Raw genomic sequence first — 22,644 nt, forward strand, 5'->3', positions numbered from 1 at the left:
CTAGTCCTGGGCTAAGGTTAATGCTAACCCATTTTACAATGTACAAGTATGAACACTCTCTTATCCCCGGTGTTAAAACCATCCTTAGAAAGTGTCCCACTCCGAATACAGCTTAGCCTCTGTAGCTGTGTGCATGTACTGAATGTAAATGTTATATAATTAAAAAAGGTAAATGATAAACGGTAGATCTCTGTTGTTGCCTCAGTATTGAGTCAGTACACAACATTTTAATTATATTGTTCTTGTTTTAAAATGGAGTTCTGTCCTTGTCTATTAAATGTACAGTCCTTCTCTCATCCCGGGATTTATGGTATTACTAGCATAGCACACAAGGGGGCGCAAAATAAATGCAACAAACAAAAGCCCATTGGCCGTCTATTACCAGAATGCTAACAGAATTATCAAAAACTGGTGGCAAAATTACAGACACTGGTTAGCTAAATACTAATGAGCGAGTGTGGACATTTACAAGCGAAAGTCAACGAGAGAAATTGTGAAAATAAACAAAGTTTATGGAGCAGAGGGGAGAAGAACGTAGGAGGAACAGCAGCATGTGTACATGGAGCAGAGGGGAGAAGAACGTAGGAGGAACAGCAGCATGTGTACATGGAGCAGAGGGGAGAAGAACGTAGGAGGAACAGCAGCATGTGTACATGGAGCAGAGGGGAGAAGAACGTAGGAGGAACAGCAGCATGTCTACATGGAGCAGAGGGGAGAAGAACGTAGGAGGAACAGCAGCATGTGTACATGGAGCAGAGGGGAGAAGAACGTAGGAGGAACAGCAGCATGTGTACATGGAGCAGAGGGGAGAAGAACGGAGGAGGAACAGCAGCATGTCTACATGGAGCAGAGGGGAGAAGAACAGTAGGAGGAAGAGCAGCATGTCTACATGGAGCAGAGGGGAGAAGAACGTAGGAGGAACAGCAGCATGTCTACATGGAGCAGAGGGGAGAAGAACGTAGGAGGAACAGCAGCATGTGTACATGGAGCAGAGGGGAGAAGAACAGTAGGAGGAAGAGCAGCATGTCTACATGGAGCAGAGGGGAGAAGAACGTAGGAGGACGAGCAGCATGTGTACATGGAGCAGAGGGGAGAAGAACGTAGGAGGAAGAGCAGCATGTCTACATGGAGCAGAGGGGAGAAGAACGTAGGAGGAACAGCAGCATGTGTACATGGAGCAGAGGGGAGAAGAACAGTAGGAGGAAAAGCAGCATGTGTACATGGAGCAGAGGGGAGAAGAACGGAGGAGGAACAGCAGCATGTGTACATGGAGCAGAGGGGAGAAGAACAGTAGGAGGAAGAGCAGCATGTCTACATGGAGCAGAGGGGAGAAGAACGTAGGAGGAACAGCAGCATGTGTACATGGAGCAGAGGGGAGAAGAACGTAGGAGGAACAGCAGCATGTCTACATGGAGCAGAGGGGAGAAGAACAGTAGGAGGAACAGCAGCATGTCTACATGGAGCAGAGGGGAGAAGAACGTAGGAGGAACAGCAGCATGTGTACATGGAGCAGAGGGGAGAAGAACGTAGGAGGAACAGCAGCATGTGTACATGGAGCAGAGGGGAGAAGAACGGAAGAGGAACAGCAGCATGTCTACATGGAGCAGAGGGGAGAAGGATGGAGGAGGAAGAGCAGCATGTCTACATGGAGCAGAGGGGAGAAGAACAGTAGGAGGAACAGCAGCATGTGTACATGGAGCAGAGGGGAGAAGAACGTAGGAGGAACAGCAGCATGTGTACATGGAGCAGAGGGGAGAAGAACGGAGGAGGAACAGCAGCATGTCTACATGGAGCAGAGGGGAGAAGAACAGTAGGAGGAAGAGCAGCATGTCTACATGGAGCAGAGGGGAGAAGAACGTAGGAGGAACAGCAGCATGTCTACATGGAGCAGAGGGGAGAAGAACGTAGGAGGAACAGCAGCATGTGTACATGGAGCAGAGGGGAGAAGAACAGTAGGAGGAAGAGCAGCATGTCTACATGGAGCAGAGGGGAGAAGAACGTAGGAGGAAGAGCAGCATGTGTACATGGAGCAGAGGGGAGAAGAACGTAGGAGGAAGAGCAGCATGTCTACATGGAGCAGAGGGGAGAAGAACGTAGGAGGAACAGCAGCATGTGTACATGGAGCAGAGGGGAGAAGAACAGTAGGAGGAAGAGCAGCATGTCTACATGGAGCAGAGGGGAGAAGAACGTAGGAGGAACAGCAGCATGTGTACATGGAGCAGAGGGGAGAAGAACAGTAGGAGGAAGAGCAGCATGTCTACATGGAGCAGAGGGGAGAAGAACGTAGGAGGAACAGCAGCATGTGTACATGGAGCAGAGGGGAGAAGAACAGTAGGAGGAAGCGCAGCATGTCTACATGGAGCAGAGGGGAGAAGAACGGAGGAGGAACAGCAGCATGTGTACATGGAGCAGAGGGGAGAAGAACAGTAGGAGGAAGAGCAGCATGTGTACATGGAGCAGAGGGGAGAAGAACGGAGGAGGAACAGCAGCATGTCTACATGGAGCAGAGGGGAGAAGAACGGAGGAGGAACAGCAGCATGTCTACATGGAGCAGAGGGGAGAAGAACGGAGGAGGAACAGCAGCATGTCTACATGGAGCAGATGGGAGAAGAACGGAGGAGGAACAGCAGCATGTGTACATGGAGCAGAGGGGAGAAGAACGGAGGAGGAACAGCAGCATGTCTACATGGAGCAGAGGGGAGAAGAACGTAGGAGGAACAGCAGCATGTCTACATGGAGCAGATGGGAGAAGAACGGAGGAGGAACAGCAGCATGTGTACATGGAGCAGAGGGGAGAAGAACGGAGGAGGAACAGCAGCATGTCTACATGGAGCAGAGGGGAGAAGAACGTAGGAGGAACAGCAGCATGTGTACATGGAGCAGAGGGGAGAAGAACAGTAGGAGGAAGAGCAGCATGTGTACATGGAGCAGAGGGGAGAAGAACGGAGGAGGAACAGCAGCATGTCTACATGGAGCAGAGGGGAGAAGAACGTAGGAGGAACAGCAGCATGTCTACATGGAGCAGAGGGGAGAAGAACGGAGGAGGAACAGCAGCATGTCTACATGGAGCAGAGGGGAGAAGAACGTAGGAGGAACAGCAGCATGTCTACATGGAGCAGAGGGGAGAAGAACGGAGGAGGAACAGCAGCATGTCTACATGGAGCAGAGGGGAGAAGAACGGAGGAGGAACAGCAGCATGTCTACATGGAGCAGAGGGGAGAAGAACGTAGGAGGAACAGCAGCATGTCTACATGGAGCAGAGGGGAGAAGAACGGAGGAGGAACAGCAGCATGTCTACATGGAGCAGAGGGGAGAAGAACGTAGGAGGAACAGCAGCATGTGTACATGGAGCAGAGGGGAGAAGAACGGAGGAGGAACAGCAGCATGTGTACATGGAGCAGAGGGGAGAAGAACGGAGGAGGAACAGCAGCATGTCTACATGGAGCAGAGGGGAGAAGAACGTAGGAGGAACAGCAGCATGTGTACATGGAGCAGAGGGGAGAAGAACGGAGGAGGAACAGCAGCATGTCTACATGGAGCAGATGGGAGAAGAACGGAGGAGGAACAGCAGCATGTGTACATGGAGCAGAGGGGAGAAGAACGGAGGAGGAACAGCAGCATGTCTACATGGAGCAGATGGGAGAAGAACGGAGGAGGAACAGCAGCATGTCTACATGGAGCAGATGGGAGAAGAACGGAGGAGGAACAAGCCTACACGGAATCATGCGTGAGAGCAACGACTTTTCCGCTCCTCTGTAGCCGATGTGAGAAAGATCATTAAAACAGGTTAATATTCACAAAGCCGCGGTGCCAGACGGATTACCAGGACGTGTTCTCAGAGCACGCGCTGACCAGCTGGCTAGTGTCTTCACTGACATTTTCAACCTCTCCCTGACCCAGTCTGTAATACCTACATGTTTCAAACAGACCACCATAGTCCATGTACCCAAGAACACCAAGGTAACCTGTCTAAATGACTACCGACCCGTAGCACTCACGTCTGTAGACATGAAATGCTTTTGTATTTTATTTATTATGGATCCCCATTGGTTCCTGTCAAGGCAGCAGCTACTCTTCCTGGGGTTTATTATGGATCCCCATTAGTTCCTGCCAAGGCAGCAGCTACTCTTCCTGGGGTTTATTATGGATTCCCATTAGTTCCTGTCAAGGCAGCAGCTACTCTTCCTGGGGTTTATTATGAATCCCCATTAGTTCCTGCCAAGGCAGCAGCTACTCTTCCTGGGGATTATTATGGATCCCCATTAGTTCCTGCCAAGGCAGCAGCTACTCTTCCTGCGGTTTATTATGGATCCCCATTAGTTCCTGCCAAGGCAGCAGCTACTCTTCCTGGGATTTATTATGGATCCCCATTAGTTCCTGCCAAGGCAGCAGCTACTCTTCCTGGGGATTATTATGGATCCCCATTAGTTCCTGCCAAGGCAGCAGCTACTCTTCCTGGGGATTATTATGGATCCCCATTAGTTCCTGCCAAGGCAGCAGCTACTCTTCCTGGGGATTATTATGGATCCCCATTAGTTCCTGCCAAGGCAGCAGCTACTCTTCCTGGAGTTTATTATGGATCCCCATTAGTTCCTGCCAAGGCAGCAGCTACTCTTCCTGGGGTTTATTATGAATCCCCATTAGTTCCTGCCAAGGCAGCAGCTACTCTTCCTGGGGTTTATTATGGATCCCCATTAGTTCCTGCCAAGGCTGCAGCTACTCTTCCTGGGGTTTATTATGGATCCCCATTAGTTCCTGCCAAGGCAGCAGCTACTCTTCCTGGGGTTTATTATGGATCCCCATTAGTTCCTGCCAAGGCAGCAGCTACTCTTCCTGGGGTTTATTATGGATCCCCATTAGTTCCTGCCAAGGCAGCAGCTACTCTTCCTGGGGTTTATTATGGATCCCCATTAGTTCCTGCCAAGGCAGCAGCTACTCTTCCTGGGGTTTATTATGGATCCCCATTAGTTCCTGCTAAGGCAGCAGCTACTCTTCCTGGGGTTTATTATGGATCCCCATTAGTTCCTGTCAAGGCAGCAGCTCCTCTTCCTTAAAGACAGGATGAAAACCAAAAGGTGGTGCAAAATGAAAAGAGGGAAGATCAGATAAAATATAGTTTTTTTTTCTTGAAATCAAATAGAGAGAGCCAACTAAAGGTGTTAACCCTCCACATCTTATCAAGACAACTGGAGCACTGGGCCAGCCGCTCTTAAATAGCACCTGGGCCAGCACAGACGAAACACCTTCCCACTAACGAGATGGCAACCAGCACAGGTGTAACACATACTGACTAACGAGGTGACACCAGATGGGGCGCCCCACGTACTGACGTCCAACCTCAAAATATAAAATGGAAAAACCAAAGCCTGTAAGACTGGTCATGACTCACATCAACACCATCCTCCCCTGGACCAATTAGAATACACATACCACTCCCAACACACCCACAGACAACGCAATCTCTGTTGCCACTCCACACTGCCCTTTCCCACCTGGACAAAAGGAACACTTTTGTGAAATTGCTGTTCATTGAGTACAGCTCAGCGTTCAACACCATAGTGGCCTCCCAAGTCCATCACTAAGCGAAGGACCCTGGGACTAAACACCTCCCTCTGCAACTGGATCCTGGACTTCCTGACGGGCCGACCCCCAGGTGGTGAGGGTAGGCAACAACACATCCACCAAGCTAACCCTCAACACAGGGGCGCCTCAGGGCTGCGTGCTCAGTCCACCCCGTCCTGTACTCCCTCAGGAGGCTGAAAAGATTTTGGCATGGGCCTTCAGATTTAAAAAAAAACTTCTACAGCTGCACCACTGACAGCATCTTGACTGGCTGCATCACCGCCTGGTATGGCAACTGCTTGGCATCCGACCGTAAGACGTTACAGAGGGTAGTGCGTACGACCCCAGTGAGCTCACTGCCACCCAGGACCGCTATACCAGGCGGTGTCAGAGGAAGACTCCAGTCACCCAAGTCATAGACTGTTCTCTCTGCTACCACACGGCAAGCGGTACAGATGCACCAAGTCTGGGACCAACAGGACCCTGAACAGCCTCTACCCCCAAGCCATTAGACTACTAAATAGTTAAATATTTAGCCAAACAGCTACCCAGACTATCTGCATTGACCCTTTTTGATTCATTACATACGCTGCTGCTACCGTTTATTATCTGTCACTTCCTAGTTATATGTACATACCTACCTCAACTACCTGGTACCCCTTCACATCCACTCACTACTGGTACTCTGTGTATATAGCCATGTTAGCATTGACTAAGTACTGGTACTCTGTGTATAGTACCATGTTATCATTGACTCAGTACTGGTACTCTGTGTATATAGCCATGTTACTCATTGACTCAGTACTGGTACTCTGTGTATATAGCCATGTTATCATTGACTAAGTACTGGTACTCTGTGTATAGTACCATGTTATCATTGACTCAGTACTGGTACTCTGTGTATAGTACCATGTTACTCATTGACTCAGTACTGGTACTCTATGTATATAGTCAGGGTACTCATTGACTCAGTACTGGTACTCTGTGTATATAGCCATGTTATCATTGACTCAGTACTGGTACTCTGTGTATATAGCCATGTTATCATTGACTCAGTACTGGTACTCTGTGTATATAGCCATGGTACTCATTGACTCAGTACTGGTACTCTGTGTATATAGCCATGTTATCATTGACTCAGTACTGGTACTCTGTGTATAGTACCATGTTATCATTGACTCAGTACTGGTACTCTGTGTATAGTACCATGTTATCATTGACTCAGTACTGGTACTCTGTGTATATAGCCATGTTATCATTGACTCAGTACTGGTACTCTGTGTATATAGCCATGTTATCATTGACTCAGTACTGGTACTCTGTGTATATAGCCATGTTATCATTGACTCAGTACTGGTACTCTGTGTATATAGCCATGTTATCATTGACTCACTACTGGTACTCTGTGTATATAGCCATGTTATCATTGACTCAGTACTGGTACTCTGTGTATATAGCCATGTTATCATTGACTCAGTACTGGTACTCTGTGTATATAGCCATGTTATCATTGACTCAGTACTGGTACTCTGTGTATATAGCCATGTTATCATTGACTCAGTACTGGTACTCTGTGTATATAGCCATGTTATCATTGACTCAGTACTGGTACTCTGTGTATATAGCCATGTTATCATTGACTCAGTACTGGTACTCTGTGTATATAGCCATGTTATCATTGACTCAGTACTGGTACTCTGTGTATATAGCCATGTTATCATTGACTCAGTACTGGTACTCTGTGTATATAGCCATGTTATCATTGACTCACTACTGGTACTCTGTGTATATAGCCATGTTATCATTGACTAAGTACTGGTACTCTGTGTATAGTACCATGTTATCATTGACTCAGTACTGGTACTCTGTGTATAGTACCATGTTATCATTGACTCAGTACTGGTACTCTATGTATATAGTCAGGGTACTCATTGACTCAGTACTGGTACTCTGTGTATATAGCCATGTTATCATTGACTCAGTACTGGTACTCTGTGTATAGTACCATGTTATCATTGACTCAGTACTGGTACTCTATGTATATAGCCATGTTATCATTGACTCAGTACTGGTACTCTGTGTATAGTACCATGTTATCATTGACTCAGTACTGGTACTCTGAGTATATAGCCATGTTATCATCGACTCAGTACTGGTACTCTGTGTATAGTACCATGTTATCATTGACTCAGTACTGGTACTCTGTGTATTTAGCCATGTTATCATTGACTCAGTACTGGTACTCTGTGTATATAGCCAAGTTATCATTGACTCAGTACTGGTACTCTGTGTATTTAGCCATGTTATCATTGACTCAGTACTGGTACTCTGTGTATATAACCAAGTTATCATTGACTCAGTACTGGTACTCTGTGTATATAGCCATGTTACTCATTGACTCAGTACTGGTACTCTGTGTATATAGCCATGTTATCATTGACTCAGTACTGGTACTCTGTGTATATAGCCATGTTATCATTGACTCAGTACTGGTACTCTGTGTATATAGCCATGTTATCATTGACTCAGTACTGGTACTCTGTGTATATAGCCATGTTATCATTGACTCAGTACTGGTACTCTGTGTATATAGCCATGTTATCATTGACTCAGTACTGGTACTCTGTGTATATAGCCATGTTATCATTGACTCAGTACTGGTACTCTGTGTATATAACCATGTTATCATTGACTCAGTACTGGTACTCTGTGTATATAGCCATGTTATCATTGACTCAGTACTGGTACTCTGTGTATTTAGCCATGTTATCATTGACTCAGTACTGGTACTCTGTGTATATAGCCATGTTATCATTGACTCAGTACTGGTACTCTGTGTATATAGCCATGTTATCATTGACTCAGTACTGGTACTCTGTGTATATAGCCATGTTGTCATTGACTCAGTACTGGTACTCTGTGTATATAGCCATGTTATCATTGACTCAGTACTGGTACTCTGTGTATATAGCCATGTTATCATTGACTCAGTACTGGTACTCTGTGTATATAGCCATGTTATCATTGACTCAGTACTGGTACTCTGTGTATATAGCCATGTTATCATTGACTCAGTACTGGTACTCTGTGTATATAGCCATGTTATCATTGACTCAGTACTGGTACTCTGTGTATAGTAGCCATGTTATTGTTACTCATTGTGTATTTATTATTACGTTATTTTACTTTTCTATTATTTCTCTATTTTCTTTCTCTCTTCATTGTTGGGAACGATCTGTAACTAAGCATTTCACTGTTAGTCTACCCCTGTTGTTTAGCAAGCATGTGACGAATAACACGTGATTTGACACAGTCTCACCTGGTTGTGGACGTAGGCCTGACAGGAATAACACCAGACAGACAGGTCAGCGAAGCTCAGCACCAGACGATGTTCTGACACCAAGCCGTGGGTTACCATGTGCTGGTTGACGTAGCGACCACAGTACACCTTGACACATCAAAAGAGGAAAAACACTAGTCAAGAGAATGGCATGTTACGTCTTGCTATGACGTCAAACACAAATTGAGGACAATAAAAGTTAAATGTATATTTTATTGCCGACAATATGTTCATCCAAGAAGAGTGCTGCTTTGTGGTTGATAAAGAATTTCTACAGTTGTTAAATGAAATGTACATGAATAGAAGTGATTCTGTTAAGACGTAGGCGCCGGTAGAGGGTCGGCCTCTAGGCGCCGGTAGAGGGTCGGCCTCTAGGCGCCGGTAGAGGTCCGGCCTCTAGGCGCCGGTAGAGGTCCGGCCTCTAGGCGCCGGTAGAGGTCCGGCCTCTAGGCGCCGGTAGAGTTCCGGCCTCTAGGCGCCGGTAGAGTTCCGGCCTCTAGGCGCCGGTAGAGGGTCGGCCTCTAGGCGCCGGTAGAGGTCCGGCCTCTAGGCGCCGGTAGAGGGTCGGCCTCTAGGCGCCGGTAGAGGGTCGGCCTCTAGGCGCCGGTAGAGGTCCGGCCTCTAGGCGCCGGTAGAGGGTCGGCCTCGCGCCGTCGGCCTCTAGGCGCCGGTAGAGGGTCGGCCTCTAGGCGCCGGTAGAGGGTCGGCCTCTAGGCGCCGGTAGAGGGTCGGCCTCTAGGCGCCGGTAGAGGGTCGGCCTCTAGGCGCCGGTAGAGGGTCGGCCTCTAGGCGCCGGTAGAGGTCCGGCCTCTAGGCGCCGGTAGAGGGTCGAACTCTAGACGCCGGTACTGGAGATGATATGAGGTTTTAAGAGGAGAGGAAGTGTCCTTTGTTTTCCAGTACCTTGTAACAGCAGAGACAGATCCAGTTCTCAGTGTCGGTCCCACAATCCTCACAGGGCCGAAACACATCTATCCCTCCAGCAGGAACAGGCTTCACTGAGTCTAGGTGGGGGCACCAGGACAGGGGATCCACCACGTACATAGTGCTCTGGGGTTGGGGGGGGGGGGGTGAGAAAAAAATAGCTAAAATTACTCTCTTGAAAATACTGAAAACTTACATGAGATTTCTGCCTCAATCGTAAACTGTTATCTTCAGCGTACTGAGATGTTAAGAGGATTTTTTATTTATTTTAATAGGTATTTTAGACAAGACCTGTAGGGGTTGGATCGCCAGATCTACCGGTAACGCTTCAACAAATCATAACTTAATATGAAAAGGAGAGAAAAATACAACAAAGAAACAGAATATCATCTGTACCCCGTCCACATCCTGGTTTCCACAGAACAGCTCAAACACCGGCTCCTTGGAGTAACCAGACGCCCCTTCCACCTCCACCGTCGCAGCACCGCTCTCCTGGTCTCCCTTGGTAACTGGGTCTGAGGCAGCCATGGCCACCGCCTAGGATGGTAATTCAGTAACAATGTATCTAGCCAGTCTAGCCAATCATTGACAACCTCGGAGGTGAAAATAAACACGGTCTGTTTCTGATGAAGGTCAGAGTCGAAGGCCTGAATTTTTTACATTTTATTTAACCTTCATTTAACTAGGCAAGTCAGCTAAGAACAAATTCTTATTTACAATGACGGCCTAGGAACACTGGGTAACTGCCTTTTTCAGGGTCAGAACGACAGATGTTTACCTTGTCAGCTCGGGGGATTCGATCTAGCAACCTTTCGGGTTACTAGCCCAACGCTCTAATCACTAGGCTACCCTGTCACCCCAAAAGTTTAGTTGATCCAATCCCCATGAGTTCACACAGAAGTACAGAAATGATCTAAAAACAGGAAGCAGGGATCTTGGCCAAAAGGTTGCATCCAAAGTGGCACCCTATTCCCAATATAGTGCACTACTTTGGATAGGGCTCTGGTCAGAGTAGTGCACTAGGGAATAGGGTGCCGTTTGGTTCCTTACCTGCGTCTCTGTCTTGTCAGGCGTTGGTTGGAGAATCTCGGGCGTATTTGGAACAGCTTCGGTCTTAACCTCCTTAACAGGGCTCTTCGTAGGACTGAACCTTACCTTCGACCTGGCTCCACCCACAGGGACAGACGCTGGGCTGGGATTGGCTGAGGTACTTTGGTTTAGGTCGAGTGACACCAGTCCCTTCGTGAGGTCATCTAGGTCAAGGTCGCCCCGACCCCCAGAGGGCAGAGGTGTGGTCTGAGATGGGGTCTGAGATGGGGTCTGAGGTGACCCCTGACCAGGGCTGGTCCCGCCCTGGTTACGCTGTCTGGGAGACTTCTTGCCCTTAGAAGTCCTCTTTCCTCTGGGTTTGGGGTTTGGCAGAGACAGGCGGAGAGACTCTGGAACTGATTAGAGAGAAAACAATACAGGGAAAACATTACATCCCCCCTGGGATACAGTTCCCCCCTGGGATACAGTTCCCCCCTGGGATACAGTTCCCCCCTGGGATACAGTTCCCCCCTGGTATACAGTTCCCCCCTGGGATACAGTTCCCCCCTGGTATACAGTTCCCCCTGGTATACAGTTCCCCTGGTATACAGTTCCCCCTGGTATACAGTTCCCCTGGTATACAGTTCCCCCTGGTATACAGTTCCCCCCGGGATACAGTTCCCCCGGTATACAGTTCCCCCGGTATACAGTTCCCCCTGGTATACAGTTCCCCCGGTATACAGTTCCCCCGGTATACAGTTCCCCCGGTATACAGTTCCCCCGGTATACAGTTCCCCCTGGTATACAGTTCCCCCCGGTATACAGTTCCCCCCGGTATACAGTTCCCCCTGGGATACAGTTCCCCCTGGTATACAGTTCCCCCCCGGGATACAGTTCCCCCCGGGATACAGTTCCCCCTGGGATACAGTTCCCCCTGGTATACAGTTCCCCCTGGGATACAGTTCCCCCCTGGTATACAGTTCCCCCTGGTATACAGTTCCCCCTGGTATACAGTTCCCCCCTGGTATACAGTTCCCCCTGGTATACAGTTCCCCCTGGTATACAGTTCCCCCTGGTATACAGTTCCCCCTGGTATACAGTTCCCCCTGGTATACAGTTCCCCCTGGTATACAGTTCCCCTGGTATACAGTTCCCCCTGGTATACAGTTCCCCCTGGTATACAGTTCCCCTGGTATACAGTTCCCCTGGTATACAGTTCCCCCTGGTATACAGTTCCCCCCTGGTATACAGTTCCCCCCTGGGATACAGTTCCCCCTGGTATACAGTTCCCCTGGTATACAGTTCCCCTGGTATACAGTTCCCCCTGGTATACAGTTCCCCCTGGTATACAGTTCCCCCTGGTATACAGTTCCCCCTGGTATACAGTTCCCCCTGGTATACAGTTCCCCCTGGTATACAGTTCCCCCTGGTATACAGTTCCCCCTGGTATACAGTTCCCCTGGTATACAGTTCCCCTGGTATACAGTTCCCCCTGGTATACAGTTCCCCCTGGTATACAGTTCCCCCTGGTATACAGTTCCCCCTGGTATACAGTTCCCCACGGTATCCTGTCGTTTTAAACAGATGATAAAATAAACAAAACATTCTTACACTAAAACTAAAACAAACATCTTTGACTAAATACTGATTGCTGAGAGTTCCAGATAGAGAAACAGAACTCACGTTGTATCCTGAGGGACAGCCAATAGGCGGAGTGGGTGCGTATGACCTTGTTGATGCTGACTGCTGCGTTGGGGTGAGGCGGGACCAAGGGAGGCAGAGGCAGAGCGGGGTCTCCCAGGAGAATGCTGGTGCAGGCAGACATAGACTCAGAGATGGCAGTCAGGTTATAACCACCCTGTAGAGGAGCGGGAGAGGAGGAGAGAATGTTTAAAAATGTACTTACTATGACTGTGATATGCAGCAGTCTCATCTAGCTATCTTCTAATGAATGCACTAAGTCACTAATACATGACAAAGGTAAATGTACTTATGGTAAAGCAGAGTCAACATGGTGTCTGGGTATTTTGCAGCAGCTAATCTTCCTGGGGTTTATTATGGATCCCCATTAGTTCCTGCCAAGGCAGCAGCTACTCTTCCTGGGGTTTATTATGGATCCCCATTAGTTCCTGCCAAGGCAGCAGCTACTCTTCCTGGGGTTTATTATGGATCCCCATTAGTTCCTGCCAAGGCAGCAGCTACTCTTCCTGGGGTTTATTATGGATCCCCGTTAGTTCCTGCCAAGGCAGCAGCTACTCTTCCTGGGGTTTATTATGGATCCCCATTAGTTCCTGCCAAGGCAGCAGCTACTCTTCCTGGGGTTTATTATGGATCCCCATTAGTTCCTGCCAAGGCAGCAGCTACTCTTCCTGGGGTTTATTATGGATCCCCATTAGTTCCTGCCAAGGCAGCAGCTACTCTTCCTGGGGTTTATTATGGATCCCCATTAGTTCCTGGCAAGGCAGCAGCTACTCTTCCTGGGGTTTATTATGGATCCCCATGAGTGTATGTAAACTTCCGACTTCAACTGTAGACAGGTTGTGTGCCTTTCCAAATCATGTCCAATCAATTCAATTTACCACAGGTGGACTCCAATCAAGTTGTAGAAACATCTCAAAGATGATCAACGGAAACAGGATGCACCTCAATTTCGAGTCTCATAGCAAAGGGTCAAAACACTTACGTAAATAAAGGTATTTTAGTTTTTTATTTGTAATAAATGTGAAGAAAAAAAAAATCAAAAAACATGTTTTTGCTTTGTCATTATGGGGTATTGTGTGTAGAGTGCTGAGAATTGTAATTCATTTAATACATTTTAGAGTAAGCCTGTAACGTAACAAAATGTGTAAAAAGTCAAGGGGTCTGAATACTTTTCAAAGGCACTGTATATGATTAATTTAGAGTTACATTTACATTTTAGTCATTTAGCAGACGCTCTATCAGAGCGCTTACAGTATTTCTTTTGAAAATTTTTTACTGGCCCTCTCTACCAACTGAGCCACAGGGAAGACTATACAGTTATTTATGTATTTATACAACTTTAGTTGTGATACAAACATTGGGCTATATGATGGTGATTTTTTTTTTTGCGAAGGCTGCACACACTTCATCAGTCTCTCATTCACAATTTGACAAGCACTTGATAATATTCTCGCCAGGCCTCGAGTTTATCCGGCGTCATCCCCCTTGTGTGGCTGTAATGCCCCCTTAAAAAATCCATGCCCTTTGCGGCCAGTGGCCGTTGTGCCCTTGGGCTGAACATAATAATTATAAATCCTTTCTCCCTGCTGCCAATCGCCGTGCCCCGAAGCACCTCTCACTTACATGGCTCTCTCAGATATCTCAATTCTTATTACGTGATCGGGTCCTTCTCACAGGCATCTCAGTTACAAAATAGGCTACAAGTGAAGACACACAACTGCGTGCGTCCTTCTTATCGAATCCTGAGGCGCATATTGAAGATGTTAGAAAAGCTGTCCACATCTCGGCAGCCAATAAGATGAGTAGGCCTAACGAAGAGCAAAAGCGCCAGCCTATGTCAATCTACTATCACCCATAGTACAAAAGTTGACCTATTCTTCTGTGTGAGAAAGAAATATTCCAAACATAGACTGGGACAGTTGTGAGATGGGATCGATTGCAAAGTAATACAACCACTCGTATAAATGTTTTATATATTTTTTAAAACAATGACGCTGATGCTACAGATCAGAACCATTAGCTTAACATTTTGATAAAGTATTCTTCACAAAAACAGCTTCTATCTCAAGGCCATCAGACTGTTAAATAGCCATCACTAGCACAGAGAGCCTGCTGCCTAAATACACAAAAATAATAAAAAAGATTGTGGGGGGGCTGTTTTGTTATCATCAATTTCTCTTAGCCAATCATCAGTCATTTGTTTAAGTGCTGTGCTTGTTGAATGTCCTTCCCTATAATCGTGCTGAAAGTTGGTTGTCAATTTGTTTACTGTAAAATAGCATTGTACCTGGTCAAACACCATTTTTTCAAAAAGTTTACTAAGGGTTGGTAACAGGCTGATTGGTCGGCTATTTGAGCCAGTAAAAGGAGCTTTACTATTCTTGGGTAGTGGAATGACTTTAGCTTCCCTCCAGGCCTGACGACACACACTCTCTAGTAGGCTTAAATTGAAGATATGGCAAATAGAAGTGGCAAATAGGAGTGGCAATATCGTCCGCTATTATCCTCAGTAATTTTCCATCCAAGTTGTCAGATCCCGGTGGCTTGTCATTGTTGATAGACAACAATCATTTTTTCACCTCTTCCAGACTCACTTTACAGAATTCAAAATTACAATGCTTGTCTTTCATAATTTGGTCAGACATACTTGGATGTGTAGGGTCAGCGTTTGTTGCTGGCATGTCATGCCTAAGTTTGCTAATCTTGCCAATGAAAAAAATCAGTTGGCAATATCAGTTGGTTTTTACGATGAATGGGCCATCTGATTCAATGATTGATGGAGATGAGTTTGCCTTTTTGCACAAAATTTCATTTGAGGGGCACCTCCTAAGTGGTGCAGTGGTCTAAGACACTGCATTGCAGTGCTAGCTGTGCCACTAGAGATCCTGGTTCGAGTCCAGGCTCTGTCGTAGCCGGCCGCGACCGGGAGACCCACGGGGCGGCACACAATTGGCCCAGCGTCGTCCGGGTTAGGGGAGGGTTTGACCGGCAGGGATGTTCTTGTCCCATCACGCTCTAGCGACTCCTGCGGCAGGCTGGGCGCAGTGCACGCTGACAGGATCGCCAGGTGTACGGTGTTTCCTCCGACACATTGGTGCGGCTGGCTTCCTGGTTAAGCGGACATTGTGTCAAGAAGCAGTGCGGCTTGGCTGGGTCGTGTTTTGGAGGACGCACAACTCTCGACCTTTGCCTCTCCTGTGGCCGTACGGGAGCTGCAGCGATGGGACAAGACTGTAACTACCAATTGGATATCACGAAATTGTGGAGAAAAAAGGGAAGATTTAAAATATATATATATACACATTTTAAACAATTATTTAAGGTGTATAGATTCCTTCTTTATATAATTTATCTTTGTTTCATAGTGTACTTTCCTTTTATTTAGTTTAGTCAAATGATTTCTCAGTATGTTTGCGAATCGGTTGTGTAGCCAGACTTATTTGCCATTCCTTTTGCCCCCACGACCATACAATGTTTTAATTCCTCATCAATCCAAGGGGATTTAACAGTTTTTACAGTCATTTTCTTAATGGGTGCATGCTTATTAGTAACTGGAATAAGTAGTTTCATAAATGTGTCAAGTGCAGCGTCTGGTTGCTCCTCATTACACACTACAGACCAGAAAATATTCTTTACATCATCAACATATGAATTACTACAAAACTTATTGTATGACCTCTTATACACTATATTAGGCCCAGCCTTTGGAACTTTGGTTTTCCTAGATATGGCTACTATATTATGATCACTACATCTGATGGATGTGGATACGGCTTTAGAGCAGATTTCTGCAGCATTAGTAAACATGTGGTCAATACACGTGGATGATTTAATGGTGTTTGTGATGTTTGTAACTACCCTGGTAGGTTGACTGACAACCTGAACCAGGTTGCAGGCACTGGTTACAGTTTGAAGCTTTTTCTTGAGTGGGCAGCTTGATGAGAGCCAGTCAATATTGAAATCACCCAGAAAATATACCTCTCTATTGATATCACATACATTATCAAGCATTTCACACATATTATCCTGATACTGACTGTTAGCACTTGGTGGTCTATAGCAGCTTCCCACCAGAATGGGCTTTAGGTGAGGCAGATGAACCTGTAGCCATATTACTTCAACAGTATTTAACATGAGATCCTCTCTAATCTTTACAGGAATGTGGTTCTGAATATAAAAACAGCAACACCTCCACCATTGGCATTTCTGTATTTTCTATAGATGTTATAACCTTGTATTGCTACCACTGTATTATCAAAGGTACATGTGTATGCGTGCGTGTGTTAATGCAGACCACTAACCTCCAGGATGACCAGGACTCTGCCGCCTGCCAGTCCCATCAGGAGATGGGTGAGATGGGCATAGCCCGGGGGGGTCACCTGGTACCCTCCAAGAGGGTCCCCTCTGGCTGCATCAAACCCTGCCGATACCAGCACCAGGCCTGGGTCAAACTACAGAGTGGGGAGAGGGGGTAAGAAGAAAATAACTGTTTAATAAATAAACATAAGAAACATTGATGTGATAACTGATCTAACACCAAGTGGAACAATAAGTAAATCATATTACTAAAATATAGTCGTTTCTACATCATTATGCAAAGGTTTCTAATAGATTCGTTAGTTCAATCCTCAAGGGGAAATTGGTTTGACTGACAATCACTAGCAAGCTACGATGCCACAATTCACATTTTATATACTACAGTATATGATTCATGTATGCATTAGAGTCAGAGCCTTACAGTACATACCTCTATAGCGATGGGCATGACCACTGAGTCAATCAAGCCAAATCAAATGTATTTAATAAAGCCGTTTTTACATCAGCAGATGTCACAAAGTGCTATACAGAAACCTCAAACAGCCAGCAATGCAGATATAGAAACACGGTGGCTAGGAAAAACTCTCTAGAAAGACAGCATCCTAGGAAGAAACCTAGAGAGGAACCAGACTCTGAGGGGTGGCCAGTCCTCTTCTGGCTGTGCCGAGTGGGGATTAGTACATGGCAACAAAAAAAAAAAACATTTCTTTCCACAGGGCCTTGGGGTGAGACAGGGATGTAGCTTGAGCCCCACCCTCTTCAACATATATATCAATGAATTGGCGAGGGCACTAGAACAGTCTGCAGCACCCGGCCCTCACCCTACTAGAATCTGAAGTCAAATGTCTACTGTTTGCTGATGATCTGGTGCTTCTGTCACCGACCAAGGAGGTCCTACAGCAGCACCTAGATCTTCTGCACAGATTCTGTCAGACCTGGGCCCTGACAGACCTGGGCCCTGACAGACCTGGGCCCTAACAGTAAATCTCAGTAAGACAAAATAATGGGCCTACAGCAGCACCAGTGGTGTAAAGTAAAAGTACTTTAAAGTAAAGTAAATACTTTGAAGTACTACTTAAGTAGTTATTTGGGCTATCTGTACTTTTACTATTTATATTTTTGACAATTTTTACTTTTATTTCACAGAAAATAATGTACTTTTTACTCCTTACATTTTCCATGACACCCAAAAGTACTCGTTATATTTTCAATGCAGAGCAGGACAGGAAAATGGTCCAATTCACACACTTATCATGAGAACATCCCTGGTCATCCCTACTGCCTCTGATCTGGAGGACTCACTAAACAGAGAACATCCCTGGTCATCTCTACTGCCTCTGATCTGGTGGACTCACTAAACAGAGAACATCCCTGGGTCATCTCTACTGTCTCTGATCTGGAGGACTCACTAAACAGAGAACATCCCTGGTCATCTCTACTGCCTCTGATCTGGAGGACTCACTAAACAGAGAACATCCCTGGTCATCACTACTGCCTCTGATCTGGAGGACTCACTAAACAGAGAACATCCCTGGTCATCTCTACTGCCTCTGATCTGGTGGACTCACTAAACAGAGAACATCCCTGGTCCTCCCTACTGCCTCTGATCTGGTGGACTCACTAAACAGAGAACATCCCTGGTCATCTCTACTGCCTCTGATCTGGAGGACTCACTAAACAGAGAACATCCCTGGTCATCCCTAATACCTCTGATCTGAAGGACTCACCAAACACAAATGCTTTGTTTGTAAATTATGTCTAAGTGTTGGAGTGTACCCCTGGTTATCTGTAAAAAAAAAAATAAAAATAAATAAATAAATAAATATATATATATATATATATATATAATATACTTTTACTTTTGATACTTAAGTATATTTCAAACCAAATACTTTTAGACTTTTACTTAAGTAGTAATTTACTGGGTGACTTTCACTTGAGTCATTTTATACTAAGGTATCTTTACTTTTACTCAAGTATGACAATTGGGTACTTTTTCCACCAGGTATTCTGCACAGATTCTGTCAGACCTGGGCCCTGACAGTAAATCTCAGAAAGACAAAAATAATGGTGTTCCAAAAAAGGTCCAGTTGCCAGGACCACAAATACAAATTCCATCTAGACACCGTTGCCCTAGAGCACACAAAAAACTATACATACCTCGGCCTAAACATCAGCACCACAGGTAACTTCCACAAAGCTGTGAACGATCTGAGAGACAAGGCAAGAAGGGCATTCTATGCCATCAAGAGGAACATAAATTCAACATACCAATTAGGATCTGACAAAAAAATACTTGAATCAGTTATAGAACCCATTGCCCTTTATGGTTTTGAGGTCTGGGGTCCGCTCACCAACCAAGAATTCACAAAATGGGACAAACACCAAATTGACACTCCGCATGCAGAAATCAGCAAAAATATCCTCTGTGTACAACAGAATTAAGCCGATACCCGCTAATTATCAAAATCCAGAAAAGAGACGTTAAATTCTACAACCACCTAACAGGAAGTGATTCCCAAACCTTCCATAACAAAGCCATCACCTACAGAGATATGAACCTGGAGAAGAGTCCCCTAAGCAAGCTGGTCCTGGGGCTCTGTTCACAAACACAAACAGACCCCACAGAGCCCCAGGACACTAACACAATTAGACCCAACCAAGTCATGAGAAAACAAAAAGTGAATTACTTGACAGATAGGAAATAACTACCAAAAAAACAGAGCAAACTAGAATGCTATTTGTCCCTAAACAGAGAGTACACAGTGGCAGAATACCTGACCACTGTGATTGACCCAAATTTAAGGAAAGCTTTGACTATGTACAGACTCAGTGAGGATAGCCTTGCTATTGAGAAAGGCCGCCGTAGGCAGACCTGGCTCTCAAGAGAAGACAGGCTATGTGCAACACTGACCACAAAATGAGGTGGAAACTGAGCTGCACTTCCTAACCTCCTGCCAAATGTATGACCATATTAGAAACACATATTTCCCTCAGATTACACACAGACCCACAAAGAATTAAAAAACAAACCCAATTTTGATAAACTCCCATATCTACTGGGTGAAATACCACAGTGTGACATCACAGCAGCAAGATTTGTGACCTGTTGCCACAAGAAAAGGGCAACCAGTGAAGAACAAACACCATTGTAAATACAACCTATATTTATGTTTATTTATTTTCCCTTTTGTACTTGAACTATTTTCACATCATTACAACACTGTACAGTCGTGGCTAAAAGCACTGAGAATGACAGAAATATTAATTTCCACAAAGTTTGCTGCTTCAGTGTCTTTAGATATTTTTGTCAGATGTTACTATGGAATACTGAAGTATAATTACAAGCATTTCATAAGTGTCAAAGGCTTTTATTGGCAATTACATGAAGTTGATGCAAAGAGTCAATATTTGCAGTGTTGACCCTTCTTTTTCAAGACCTCTGCAATCCGCCCTGGCATGCTGTCAATTAACTTCTGGGCCACATCCTGACTGATGGCAGCCCATTCTTGCATAATCAATGCTTGGAGTTTGTCAGAATTTGTGGGATTTTGTTTGTCCACCCGCCTCTTGAGGATTGACCACAAGTTCTCAATGGGATTAAGGTCTGGGGAGTTTCCTGGCCATGGACCCAAAATATCGATGTTTTGTTCCCCGAGCCACTTAGTTATCACTTTTGTCTTATGGCAAGGTGCTCCATCATGCTGGAAAAGGCACTGTTCGTCACCAAACTGTTCCTGGATGGTTGGGAGAAGTTGCTCTCAGAGGATGTGTTGGTACCATTCTTTATTCATGGCTGTGTTCTTAGGCAAAATTGTGAGTGAGCCCACTCCCTTGGCTGAGAAGCAACCCCACACATGAATGGTCTCAGGATGCTTTACTGTTGGCATGACACAGGACTGATGGTAGCGCTCACCTTGTCTTCTCCGGACAAGCTTTTTTCCGGATGCCCCAAACAATCGGAAAGGGGATTCATCAGAGAAAATGACTTCACCCCAGTCCTCAGCAGTCCAATCCCTGTACCTTTTGCAGAATATCAGTCTGTCCCTGATGTTTTTCCTGGACAGAAGTGGCTTCTTTGCTGCCCTTCTTGACACCAGGCCATCCTCCAAAAGTCTTCGCCTCACTGTGCGTGCAGATGCACTCACACCTGCCTGCTGCCATTCCTGAGCAAGCTCTGTACTGGTGGTGCCCCGATCCCGCAGCTGAATCAACTTTAGGAGATGGTCCTGGCGCTTGCTGGACTTTCTTGGGCGCCCTGAAGCCTTCTTCACAACAATTGAACCGCTCTCCTTGAAGTTCTTGATGATCCGATAAATGGTTGATTTAGGTGCAATCTTACTGGCAGCAATATCCTTGCCTGTGAAGGCCTTTTTGTGCAAAGCAATGACGACGGCACGTGTTTCCTTGCAGGTAACCATGGTTGACAGAGAATTCCAAGCACCACCCTCCTTTTGAAGCTTCCAGTCTGTTATTCGAACTCAATCAGCATGACAGTAATCTCCAGCCTTGTCCTTGTCAACACTCACACCTGTGTTAACGAGAGAATCACTGACATGATGTCAGCTGGTCCTTTTGTGGCAGGACTGAAATGCAGTGGAAATGTTTTTGGGGGGATTCAGTTCATTTGCATGGCAAAAAGAGGGACTTTGCAATCAATTGCAATTCATCTGATCACTCTTCATAACATTCTGGAGTATATGCAAATTGACATCATACAAACTGAGGCAGCAGACTTTGAAAATGTATATTTGTGTCATTCTCAAAACTTTTGGCCACAACTGTATATAGACATAATGACATTTGAAATTTCTTTATTCTTTTGGAACTTTGGTGAGTGTAATATTTACTGTTCATATTTTAATATTTATTTCATTTTTGTTTAATATCGATTTCACTTGCTTTGGCAATGCGCCCAACATGTTTCCCAAGCCAATAAAGCCCTTTGAATTGAATTGAGAGAGCAAGAGAGAGAGAGAGAGAGAGAAAGAGAGAAAGAGAGAGGGGAAGACTGAGTGGAAGGCTACCGTACCTCTCTAGCGATGGGCATGACCACTGAGTGGAAGGCTACCGTACCTCTCTAGCGATGGGCATGACCACTGAGTGGCAGGCTACCGTACCTCTCTAGCGATGGGCATGACCACTGAGTGGAAGGCTAACGTACCTCTCTAGCGATGGGCATGACCACTGAGTGGCAGGCTACCGTACCTCTCTAGCGATGGGCATGACCACTGAGTGGAAGGCTACCGTACCTCTCTAGCGATGGGCATGACCACTGAGTGGAAGGCTAACGTACCTCTCTAGCGATGGGCATGACCACTGAGTGGAAGGCTACCGTACCTCTCTAGCGATGGGCATGACCACTGAGTGGAAGGCTACCGTACCTCTCTAGCGATGGGCATGACCACTGAGTGGAAGGCTACCGTACCTCTCTAGCGATGGGCATGACCACTGAGTGGAAGGCTAACGTACCTCTCTAGCGATGGGCATGACCACTGAGTGGAAGCCTACCGTACCTCTCTAGCGATGGGCATGACCACTGAGTGGAAGGCTAACGTACCTCTCTAGCGATGGGCATGACCACTGAGTGGAAGGCTACCGTACCTCTCTAGCGATGGGCATGACCACTGAGTGGAAGGCTAACGTACCTCTCTAGCGATGGGCATGACCACTGAGTGGAAGGCTACCGTACCTCTCTAGCGATGGGCATGACCACTGAGTGGAAGGCTAACGACCTCTCTAGCGATGGGCATGACCACTGAGTGGAAGGC

General features: G+C 46.2%; 1 protein-coding gene across 5 annotated transcripts in view; it reads right to left on the bottom strand.

Moving 5' to 3' along the window:
• hdac6 (histone deacetylase 6) overlaps positions 1–22,644 on the bottom strand; it is a 48,196-nt gene that overhangs the window by 740 nt on the left and 24,812 nt on the right. For 4 of the 5 annotated variants that reach the window (XM_045696529.1, XM_045696528.1, XM_045696527.1 and 1 more), the window contains exons 21-26: positions 16,858–17,007; positions 12,539–12,713; positions 10,877–11,271; positions 10,223–10,363; positions 9,806–9,952; positions 8,882–9,010 (exon numbers count right to left, since the gene is read on the bottom strand). In XM_045696529.1, coding sequence (XP_045552485.1) covers positions 8,882–9,010; positions 9,806–9,952; positions 10,223–10,363; positions 10,877–11,271; positions 12,539–12,713; positions 16,858–17,007 — 1,137 coding nt within the window. The remainder of the gene's footprint in view (positions 1–8,881; positions 9,011–9,805; positions 9,953–10,222; positions 10,364–10,876; positions 11,272–12,538; positions 12,714–16,857; positions 17,008–22,644) is intronic. The other variant, XM_045696530.1, reaches the window with a different exon arrangement.

Source organism: Salmo salar, chromosome ssa15 (genome assembly GCF_905237065.1).
Source record: "Salmo salar chromosome ssa15, Ssal_v3.1, whole genome shotgun sequence".
In the NCBI taxonomy this organism is placed as follows: Eukaryota; Metazoa; Chordata; class Actinopteri; order Salmoniformes; family Salmonidae; genus Salmo; species Salmo salar.